At 37.2% G+C, this 12,620-nt stretch overlaps 1 protein-coding gene across 2 annotated transcripts in view; it reads right to left on the bottom strand.

Annotated features, from left to right (window-relative positions):
* DCP2 (decapping mRNA 2) overlaps positions 1–12,620 on the bottom strand; it is a 40,734-nt gene that overhangs the window by 16,821 nt on the left and 11,293 nt on the right. For both annotated transcript variants that reach the window (XM_057492603.1, XM_036886899.2), the window contains exons 3-4: positions 6,340–6,467; positions 5,825–5,923 (exon numbers count right to left, since the gene is read on the bottom strand). In XM_057492603.1, coding sequence (XP_057348586.1) covers positions 5,825–5,923; positions 6,340–6,467 — 227 coding nt within the window. The remainder of the gene's footprint in view (positions 1–5,824; positions 5,924–6,339; positions 6,468–12,620) is intronic.

The raw sequence follows: 12,620 nt of genomic DNA on the forward strand, positions 1-12,620 counted from the left end.
ACAGCCAGGTGGTCAGAAGCACAAGGACCTGCAATTGGCATCTGAATAGAGTAGTCTTGTGGGACTGAGATCCTAACCTGTGGAATCTGATACTATCTCCAGGTAGATAGTGTCAGAATTGAGCTGAACTGTAAGATACACTGATGGTGTCCAAAAATTGCTTATTAATGTAGGGAAATCACATATACACACTGTAATTGGGTCCAGCCACCTTAAGATGTTAGAATACATCAGTGGTTCCCAATCTGTACAACACTGGGGACCACATAAGGATTTATTCACAGCATCCACAAATCTTTATGTACACCAAGCTACAGACTAAAAAATGTCTTACACAATTAAAACTTTGTCAAATATGAAACTGAATTCCAAAAGTACAGCTACAAGCAATTTATGTGCATGGGGGTTGAAATAAAAGAAGAGGGGATAGATGAAAGATAAAAGAGGGGATGCGAATTCAACAATCCAAGCAGGTTTATTGCTAAACCTGAGAGGGACCCTTCTATCCTGGCCAGCAGAACAAAGGAAAAGGGGCCTCTAACAGATCGAGGCTTTTTTATGGCCAGGGTTTTCAATGGGCTTTTTGAGGGAAGGGGTCAGGGGAAAGGTGGGCTTGTGGCTTGCTGATGTGTCCTCTGGAGAATGCTTGTAGCTAGGTAAGATGAAACCTAGGCCTCTCTGAGATGGTGGGTGGGCTTATTCGAAAGGCGGTACTCAGGTCCGGATTCTATCAGGGGTAGGGGAGAGGTGGTTGTTAAGTGCAAAACAATTAGAAAACTAGTGAATTAATGGTTTTAAAACTGCTTTCCCTCAGTAGTGCCTAAAGGACTGGAGGAGGAGAAACTGGGAGAACACAAGCCTCAGACATTAATGTTACATCTAAACCCTCACCTTTTCCTTCAACCAGAGCAGTCATGCTTAACCTAACATATTGGACATCTGTTTAAAAGAAAAACCTACTGTCTCTTCAAGCCTTAATGTTCTCTTTCAAGTAACACTTACATTACTCTGACAAAGTCCTTCACTCCCAAAATCAGAAAGGCTTAGAATTCTCAGTGGCTAGAAACCAGTGTGGGTCTTTTGTGCTGGAGTTCCCCACTTTCCTCTAATACTTCTGCTTAATAAGTGACAAGTACTGTTCTAGACACTGACTTCAGAAATGAAAAAAGCAAGCACTGCTCTTTTAGGAGCTCAGTCTGAAAAAGAAAAAAATTGTAATATGATATACATGCCAAGAGGTAGGCGGGCGCTGCCTAACTCAGCCCTGGGTAAGCTGTGAATTGGGGTGGGCACCTTTGGAAGGTTGTCATGGACAGCATGCTATTCTGATGGATACACTTAAGCTAGGACTTGAAAGATGAGAAGGAGTTTGCCAGAAAGACAAAAAGAAAAATGCACTCCATTTAGATAACTGGGAAATGGCTACAGCTGAAGAATTATATGGGAGGAAGTAGTATAACATGAGGCAAAATAAAAAGGACCTTCAGCACTAACCCAGGCAGCTTCAAACCCTGTTCAACCAAACTTAGAACAAACATCAAAGTTAACAGATATAACCTCTCAATTCCAGGGCTGAAAACATTGATCTGCCTCTAAAATTAGGTATTCACTCTCATCAAATATTTATCAGGAAAAATTAACAGATCACTTACTTGTACAGACACCAAAGATAAAAATCTTAATGCCATACCTTCTACGAATCACATCCATTCCTGAATTATATACACAGTTGATTTTCCTGGCACATGGCCTTGCATTAACTTCTCAAATGGTATCACACAGAATTTCGTAAGATTACAAAACGTGCTATCCAGAGAGCACCAGCACAGGCAGAAGATGAAAACCTCTGCCTATAATCCAATGTCCTACAAGCCTGGAGGGAGAGGTAGGATGAACCAACCAACAGCTCAGCTGTATAAGTTTTATCAAGATGAAATCATAGAAATGCCTATTAAAATCAGCTTCATAACAACAAAATATAGTTTTGCCAAGTAATTAGCAACAATTTGAAATCTCAAAACCACAAGTGAACTGCCAGGTATCATCTGCTGTTCTCAAGAACAGTTGGTATTTCACCACAATAACAAAAATATGAGGTTATCTTAACACATTCTTTCAACAATATCTAAAAAACATTTTTCACAACTTTGTCCTAAATCTACTTCACTGAACAAAGTGATAAGAAATAAACCAATTACCAAAAGTGAACCAAAAGGTCAAAGAGAAGATGGGAAATTTTTAATTAAGGCTGTTAGCTTTTTACTGACAATTTATTCATGCCTTCTCCTGGAAAGCTTGCTTGCCACCCTTTCAGGTGAGCCCACATACACAGCCCTAATAAGACTGGTTACATTCTGCTACAGTGTAACAACACACCTCTGGACGGCCACAGTAAAATGGTGACACTAGTATAACTATATTAAACCAAATTAGAATGTTATTAGCAACTTAATAAGCACCCATGCATAACTTAGACAAAGGCAAGAGCAAACATGCTTAAAATTTCAGCCTGAGTCTAATGGCAGCTAGATACTTAGGACCAAATCTCTGCTTGTATATTAATACAAATGAAAATTAAAAGAAACAGTTGATATTAAGATAAACTCCTATAGCAAATGGAGTAACCACCTGGGTTTCAACTAAGACTTAATATTGGTGGTTCGGGAACAGTGCCGCTTCTATTACACTGCAGTGCCACCAAGCGGCAGAGGTACACACTGTATGCACATCCGGGACTGCTCCTGGACCACCTTCATCACTCCAAACCAGTAACCGCTATGGCCTGAACTGTGTCCTCCGAAGTTCTTAGGCTGAAGGCCTAACCCCAGTGTGACTGTATTTGGAGACAGGGCCTGTCAGAAGGTAACATTGTTAAAGGAGGTTATAGGGTGGACCCTGAATCAGACCAGGCCGGTGCCGCTGCAAGAAGAGGAAGAGACCCAAGAATGCTCTCTGAGCACTCACACAGGCACCCAGGAAGAGCTCAGGGACCCATGGCACGAAAGAAGCTTCCTGCAAGCCAGGATGAGAGCCCTCTCCAGAAACCAAATCAGCTTGCACTTTGATCTCGGCCTTTCCAGCCTTTATCACCGAACTTTTCACTCTTTATGAGAAAGGTAGTCATTGGAAAAATCAGAAAAGACTTCCTTAAAAAATCCTAATGCAAAAATGTACAGAAGGTCGAGTCTTTTCTGACAAGTTCCTCTATCAGGTAAAAAGGGCTAAGAATAGAAGGATTAAGTCTTATTATCCAAGGGAAAAGTTTTTTTCCTGAAATTAAGGGACTGTGGTTCCTAAGGATGCCTGTGCTTTCCTCAGAGTAAAACAAACACTGAAGCAGGAAAAAAAAATTCATACTGATCCAAAGCAAAAACCTAAATGTGTGTACTAGAAAAAAGACATAGTTAAAAGTCACACATTCCTCCTGTTTTCAGCTGTGTGTGTTCAGAACTACCTATTTACAAATACTCCTTGACTGCCTATTGTAATAGTCAAGGACACGGATGCCGGAGCCCACCCAGCAGGGCCTGCATCCCCACTCTGCTGCTCAGGAGCCTCAGGCAGGCTCCTGCACCACTCTGCGCTTCAGTTCCTCGTGCGAACGTCAGATGCACAATGGGGTTAATAACCTCCTCACAAGCCTGTCTTTAGATCCCATCGTCCACACTCCTCTCTCACGCTAAGAATAAATTTTATTTACTTTCTTACAGATTATAGTACTCTATAGCCAATACTGAGATTAGCACCACATGGCCAACCTTTTATCTTAGTATCTTAGTGTCTCAGAGCAGAGGATAAGATGAACCAAAGTGAAAACTGGGTGCTTCAGTTCCCAGGTTAACTGTCTCTCTTTCTCACCCCAAATATCCTATCTCTGCATCATCCCGACTCTTTACAAGACAGTGTATAAAACTCATCAGATGGAAGGTTCTAATGGCAGATGCAGGCAGACTCCTTAGGTCTGTGTACTGCTTCAGTCCAAGTTTTGGTATTTGATTTCCTCCAAGTTCCCCTAAGAAGATCCAATTACAGAAACAGTTGATCTCAAATCAATTTAGCCTAAATTTCTCATACTCCAGTTAATGTAGTCTTTTTTTTGGACCTGGACAACTACCTTACTGCTGTAGGACTAACTCCACATACAGGACTACAGATCAATTCTGTTAAGTAGGATGCTATGGTTCCTACTGTGTCTTTCCTTATGAGCAAGAGGACTACAAATTTGAGGGCATGAAGGGAAAGACTACATTTGCTCCATTAGGTCTCTTACCATCTACAGAAAAGAAAGGGAAAGCTCTTACCTGCTCCTTAAACACCTTTCAGTTTTAAGTGGTGTGCACAAACCTTCACTTACATGTACATAATGGCTTTGTCTACAAGCTGTTAAAAATACTAGCTTAGAGAAGCTCTTCTACACTAAATTAAAATGCAGCATTTCAATTATTTTAAAAATCCTATTCCAAAGTAAATAACCAGTAATAGATTTTCTGTGGTAAATAACCACTAGTGGTTTATAAGAATTTTAACTATTATCCCACACTAATAATTATACCCAAACTTAAGCTAGGCAATGGGCAGTGCTGCAGGGAAAAAAAAAAAGCAGCAACAGATTCAAATGAAATATGCCAAAAATCCATATTGCCACCTCAAAACTACCTCGTTTCAATCACTACCACCTTAGATTTTATAGATATTATTTCTAGTTATGAAGATAATACTTCTTGGTTATTAAGCCCTTGAATGTATCTTAATAAATTTTTTCTTCTAAAGATTTATCTTCTAAAGATTAAGTGACTTGCCAAGACTCTAGGCTGAGTAACATATATCCTGGAACAAAAAAATGTTTTCAATTCCTAGGCCAGTTTTCATTATATCATACTTCCTTAGAGCTTGCTTAACTTCTTAAATCTCAAGGATAATGTATATAATGTGATAATGATAAGGAACTGGAAATAAAAATACAGTATATAATCTATCATAAGGTGCCATATAATTAATGCCAAGTGAGTGATAAAGATAACAACTGCTATTAAAGTTCAAAGACTACACTGTAGGCTGACTGGTTAGATTTAAAAAGGATTTTAAGAATGACCTTTAGAAATTATCCACTCTAAACTTTGTTTTACAAATAAGGAACTCAGGTCTTGTATAGAGAACTAGTTGGCAGCAGTCCTTCAGGGAGAAAACAGTAATTTGAGCTGGGTCTAGAAAGTTACCTAGATAGACAGGATTTGAATAGGCAGAAAAAAGAGAGGACTTTCCAGATAGAGAAATAATATAAGCAAAAGTTTAGAGGCTGAAACAAATTGGTCAAATTCAGGGGAAAGAGAAAAAACCCTCTTGACTGAAAATGAAGAAAGATAAATTTAGGAGTCGCTAAGTTTTGTGTTAGGGTAGGGGAGGGAGCTTTAATACTTTAAGAATTAAACTTCATCCTAGAGGGGGAAGCTAGAATAGGTTTTGTGAAAGAAATACTAAGTTCCTTAGAAAAGCCCAAATTGTGCACTTGTCTAGAAGCCAAGACTAAGAGTTAAAACAGCCGAAATGTTTTACCAACTGCAAATCCAATTCGATGAGGAAAGGTAGAGAAGATACCATCCCAAAAAAAGGAGTTTGAGATAGTAAAATTAAAAATGGACAACGAAAGAAAAATGGAAACAAGAATGATAGAGAGATGTGGACAGAAGAATCAAGGTAAGTTACTTCATGCAGCCAAATTCTGGAAAAGGGATCAGATGGTCCAAACACAGTTACCTCTGGCTAGAAGAAACACACTCAAAGTATAATTGCCAATGTTACTGTGTTTCAAACTGCAGTAACTCACCTCTCTAGCAGCACAATCATGAGGAGCTTCTTCTTTATTTACTTTTCCTTTTGGAAATCCCCAGCCTGATTTTGCTAGGTACCCCTGAACCAGTAGTACCTACAAAACAAGCAGAGGTAAAATAAAACTTGCCCTCCTTTCCCACATTTTCTAAAAGTCAAAGGTGTTTACCCCCTTACTTCAGGTAACCATTATTACCAATAATTTTTATAGTACTTGGTTTAAATTACCTTCCACGAGTCTAAATATAGCACTCCTAGTGTGAAAAAGGCATTCTGATCATTTTTAAGTATTTCCTCAACAAGTAATGCTTCTTTAGAATAAGCCATACTGCAACAAGGATACAATATTAAGACTCAGAATGCAGACAAAATACGAACAATGTGGCCATTTAGCACTAAAAATCTAAGTATATTTTAAAACCTCAGTTCAGAACATGAGAGAAAAAACACATACTAGCAGGGTAAAAACAGCTGATCACTATTTCACTAACGATCTTATTCTATTGTACTCACATTTTCAAGTGTCTCATCAAGAATAATTGCACCATATGTTGGTACTCCCATTTTATATTCCTTCCATTCATCCAAAATTTTTTCCACATCTTCACCTTGGGGCAGCAAAAATGGACAATGACTGAAGAGTATTCATAGTGTTAAGGAAGCCACTTTCTCCCTTAATACAGCTTGAACACATATATTCAGAAAGAGACCTGTTTAAACCACTTGTGTATTTTATATGAAATTACTCCAATTTTCACCTCACTCCATGTTTATCCATTTTGGTTTCTTCACAGTTTTATCTTGAACCAGTCATCGCTAACTTCTGCATTTAGCCTAGACACAGATCAAGCTTTGGAATACTCATAGTTCTGGCTCCCTAAGTTAACATAAATACATTCAGGACCACGGAAATACCTCAAATACTTCTGAGTTGAATTCATCATTATTAGGAGTCAACAAACACTAAAACCAACTTCAAGAAACAGGAGTACAGTACACACATGCAGGTAAGAGCTAGAAACCCCCAGAACCAGTTAAAATGGCTAACTCTGGGAAGCAGAACAAAGGATGAATTATTTACCACTCAATACTGTTGAAATTTCTTTATGTACATGTACTGCTTTTATAACTAAAAACATTTTAAAAGATAAAGGTTTACTAAGGATTATAGAGAAAGATAAATCTGCCTATTAAGTACAGCCTGTTTCAAAAATTGGGCATGCTCCCTTCCCCTCAAAATTGGGCAGAGTAAAATAATTTTTTTCAATTTTTAAAAAGTAAATAAAACCTAAACTTGTAAAGTAAGTATATGCTCAGTCTTCCCATACTGCATGCTATTCAAATGCCTCATACTATAACACTGTTAATTATGAGAAGAATGGAAACTTGCAATTCATGATAGTGTTTCTCAAACCAAGGATATATTAAGGGTCCTTAAGACCTCTATGAAAACGTATATATTCTATTAGTTCCCACTTTGATGTTAATCTAAAAACATGTAGTATGTTTTAAATCACACACATCAAGCAATACTACTGATTTCAGAGACCATGTTGGTACTAGTACTATTTACGGCTAGGGATACTAAAACCTAGTAATACACAAATGATGCATTAAGGTCAAATGATATCCCAACATGATATAGAAAGGAAGGTTTCAAAACAGATGGGGCAACAGTGAAATAAGCCAGAGAAAGACAAGTACCAAATGATTTCCCTCATTTGTGGAGTTTAACAACAAAGAAAAACTGAAGGAACAAAACAGCAGCAGACTCACAGACTCCAAGAAGGGACTAGCTGTTACCAAAGGGGAGGGGTTGGGGAGGGTGGGTGGGGAGGGAGGGAGAAGGGATTCAGTGGCATTATGATTAGCATACATAGTGTGGGAGGGTCATAGGAACAGTGTAGCACAGAGAAGATAAGTAGTGACTCTGGTAGCTTACTATGCTGATGGACAGTGACTGCAATGGGGTGTAGGGAGGACTTGATAATATGGGTGAATGCAGTAACCTCAATGTTTTTCATGTGAAACATTCATAAAAGTGTTTATCAATGATACCTTGATTAAAAAAATTTTTTAAAAAAACGGAGCAAAATTGGTGAAAAAAGTGATATATAGGCACTCAAAGAACTCGTATTACATTCACATTGTGATCAGCAGTTCAGCTTAAACAAAAACACATTAAATTCTTTTTATACAAACAAATTTATGAGTTCTACAGTTTTATATCTAAATACTTGTTTTGATTTTAACTAGAGAGGCCCTTAAAGAGCCCAAAGTCCACCATGTATGACACTGTAATTGAAAGATAGGCACTAGGACTACATAGACTCATAAGACACTCAAGAAGTGACTGACTGGTGGTTACGGGGGGAGAGCCTGGGTGAGTGGCAGGGAGGGGGATAAACAGGCACAAAAATTCTCAATCATAATATAAGCTGGTCATGGGGATGGCAGTACAGCATGGAGAATATAGTCAATGATTCTGTAACAAATTCTATGTCAATAGATAGTAACTGCACTAGTTGGGGTGAGGATTTAAGAATATGGTAACTGTTGAACCACTGTGTTGCATATTTGAAACCAATGTAAGACTGTGTATCAATGACACTTCAATAAGGAAAAAAAAGACAGGCACTAGGTTAATCTCAAGTATTCCATGCCTTCTTCATCTGGGGAAGGAAAAAAAAAGGGATAAAGTTTGGATACAACATTAACCTTTCCATGAAGCCCAAGGTTCTACATGGGCTTGCTGAGATCCTGAAAGTTATTTGCCAATTAGAGTCTGGCTTTAGAGTTTAGTAAAATTTCTATGCATTTTAAAGTCACCACAGATTTTTTTTTTAATCTAAATATAAATTTAAATAAATGAGTTATTTTTTTCCATTAAAAATTTAACCATAGAGAAAAACATTGAAAAAATATCCCAGGAACAGAGATAACTTCCAATAGTTCAGACAATAGGGCAGTTATCCAGTTTTTTCTTTCTCTTTCTTCTCCCTACAATGTTCCTAACAATTTCAAGTTACATCAGTGTCTCCACAAAGTGGTATTATCTTATTTTTCTACCCTTTAAACACCTTCTTTAAAAAAGAATAATAAGAAAGGTTTAGCAAGAGAAATTATATCAACTGATAAAACTTAACTTTGGAGACTCTTTACACTCATTTATCCATTTTTTTCCTACCCCAAAACCACCACAGAGTAAGCTGAATTGAGTGAACCAACCAACTAAGGTTCATGATATACTTTAATGCTGAAAAGAACCTTAATGTTTAAGCACTTGCTGAAGTTGCCACAATTACCAAGATGACATCAACTTCCCCACCACAACTCTACAATCCTCCCCGTACTTAATAGTGCATACAAGCAATTCAGTTCAAATACAGAAGTATGAATTTTTAACATTAACATTTTATTTAATGAGGTAAAGTATTTAATTTGAAAGGCCCTATAACAAGCACTGAATAATGTTTAATTATCATTTGTAATTCTCATGAAAATTCTTAACTACTGTCTGATTTTTTTAACCTCTAAACCAAATATTATGAGTCTTGAATCTGGGTTATTGGGCCTTAATAGTAGTTCTAAGGGAAAGAAAGAAGGTTACACTGATTAAATAAAGAATGAAAGGATCTTAAGCACATGTCCACTTGTATTACCTTCTACTTTTAACAATTCGGTGGTTTTTAAAAAATATATCTTTTATTCTAACATTTTTGCAAAATCATGAAAAATATGCTCTAGATATAAACAATCATTTAGATAGTAATCTCCATCCAAAAGCCTACCATTATCTTAGATGATAATAACTTCCCCATGGACAACCCATCTCAAGCTCTAGCCTTGCTTCCTGCATTTCTTGTCTTTTACATCCATTCCCACTTCTAGGACCAATTCCCACAGCAACATTCTGGATCTTGCCACTATTAGAACTTTCTGGCAAACTCATTAAAATAAAACTTCTTGACCATAATTTTCTATGGCATCTTTTAATTACTTACACTATATCATTATTCTACATCAGTCTTTGTCTTCCTTTGTATTAGCACCCTCCTGCTCTTCTTCTCTAAACATATGGTCCATCATTTTAATCAATCACTTTAATCAAATTCCTTTGCCCCACTATTGTCTGAATAAATAGCTCCCTAGCAAAACCTCAACCCAGGAGCAAATCCAGGATACCTGATCTATACCTAAATGGCAGAGTGCTTACTGAAGAAAAATCACAAGATTATTATGCATAATTTACAAATGAGAAAATAGATGCACAGAAATCCCCCACAATTTGCCCAAGGATGCATGGCTAGTAAAGGCAAAGACAGGATGCTACCCCAAGGAATCTGGCTCTGGAACTCAGGCTACTAACTTTTAGTCTATACAGCTCTCCACTTCAATATCCCAGACGTACCACAAATGAACTTGTCCATAACTGAGCTCATCATTCCCCCACAAAATTTCTCTTATTTTTCTACAAATGGAATGCCATACCCATCCACTCAACTGCTCAAACCAGAAACTTGGGTACCATCCTTGGTTCTTTTTACCACCTCTCCTCAGACATCCAAGTTAACACCAATTTCATTTCCTAAGTATCATTCAAATGTAACCACTTCCATCACAGATTTCCATTTCTCTCTCATAAATTAATCAAATACCATCTTAACTAGATCCCAAATCTTGCCTTCCTCCAATTCATTGCCCATACTATTCCAGAGTTATCTTTCAAAACAACCCTAGAAAGAAGTAAAGCAAACACAGTAAAAAGTTAACAGTGGTTGAATACATAAGAAGGGTATGATGGCAGTTCACTGTAATATTCTTTCAACTTCTCTGTAAGTTGAAGATTTTCCCAAAATAAGAAGTTAAAAAAAAAAAAAAACTCCTATTGATCTTCAGGATAAAGTCCAAACAAACATGGTCTGTAAAACTCCTACATGATTCAGCATTGTCTCTTGTCCCTTACTCTAAAACCCAATCATATTAAACTCTATTCACTCTTTCACACAGATTTTCTCACACAGACCACTTCCTCCAAAGAAAACTTTATCTAATTCTGAATGTGGGTAGAGTATCCCTCTCCTCCATTCCTACTGAACCCTGTACTACCCTACCCTAAGTTACCATACTGCATGCAATCACGTCCTTTCCTGTCTCTCCTTTCTGAAGACAGGGACTGAATCTACCTTGCCCGCTGGCACAGAGGAAGCACTCAGTTATTTAGTGAAGTCTACCATATTAGCAAAAAAGGTTTTTGGCTCCATATAACTGAATTAAAAGATAACTAAAACAGGTTTTCAATTTTTTTAATAGCAAAGGAAGTTCAAAACGCACGTGCACACATACACCAAATCTTAACCCAGAACTCCAAAGTATGTGAAATTGTTTTGGCAGAGCCCTAAGTCTATGCAAAATAGACCAAAATCACAGAATTAAGAGGATTTGCCTATTCTAATGTTTTTATAATTAGCTCACAGCTTCTAAAAAAGTCTTCTTTGATTTTTCCACAGAACCTATTACCAAGCCTTTAAAGACAGTGCTCAATAGTGCTTCTATTCCTCTGTGACTCCTCATTTACCTCTCCCTATTTAATCAGTCAAATAGCTTGATCCTAACTGCCACTGAAATCTGTCTCTTTGGTCTTTTTTTTTTTTGCAGTCCCTCTGCTATGGTTCAGCACGTTACTGCTCTTCATCTCACAGTCTATCTTATGATTCAACCTATTCTGCCAAATAAAGTCTTCCTGAGTACCATTTTCAAATGATTGGAATAATATCCTTTAGCTTTGCTCAAAATGGTTAACAGGTATCTAGTACAAACAGTATTTCATCAATTTTCTGCAGGCCCTTAAGGGGCTCCGTAGTTCACGGGGCTCAATAAAAACTTTAGGGAGCTCAGTAGAAGGGTTTTTTTAGGTCACTTCATCCGTACTTCAACTCTAGTATAGTGCAGTGAACTTGTGGGTACAATTCCAATTGACCACATGATTTATGGTTAAAAACAGTGACCTACAGAATAAAAATCAAACACTTCAGCTCATGATTTAAGAACCCACAAATCCACCTACACATCTTTCATCCATATCTCTTATATCCCCATAAGAAACCTCTTTTCAATACAAGCTAATTTACTTCCCCAGATAGCCCCCTTACCCTTTCCAATTCGTAATTTTGCTCCATCCTTTTTTCTTTACCTGCAACATATTCCCCACTCTTTTCTATTTAGAAATCCTATTCTCCCTTAAAAACATAGCTGTGCCTAAAGCTTTTCACCTTTTCCCAAATTCTAAACACATTTACTATCAGGACCATTAGCAATTCATCAACTTTTTGCCTTATGACATAGCTTCTTTTGTAATCTCAAATATTATAAAAGAATTTCTTGTAACAAATTATGAGAGGCTTCTATCTTATCTGTAAATGGGGGGAAAGCAAAGCTTCTTTGAAGGCAAGGACTTTTTATTTGCCACAGAACCAGAAACACTGCTTTGAACATAGTAAATATTCAATAATTACTTAAGAATATCTATCTCAGAAAGGTAGTGATCAGATTAAAGATCATCTGGTTAAATGGGAGAGCAAGAAGAAAACAAACAGATCAGTCCTAGAAATATGCTATTTCTGAAAGAAAAGACAATCAAATTTAATTCTAATCATCAGTGCACATTTCAAGGAGTTCTCTACATAAAAATACTATTAAATTGTGTCTTCTATCTATATTTGACAATTTTTAGAAACCAAGTTTTCTACTTAGATTTAAGAACCCACAAACCCCCCTACACACCTTCCATCCAG

This window comes from Manis pentadactyla, chromosome 2, assembly GCF_030020395.1.
Source record: "Manis pentadactyla isolate mManPen7 chromosome 2, mManPen7.hap1, whole genome shotgun sequence".
In the NCBI taxonomy this organism is placed as follows: Eukaryota; Metazoa; Chordata; class Mammalia; order Pholidota; family Manidae; genus Manis; species Manis pentadactyla.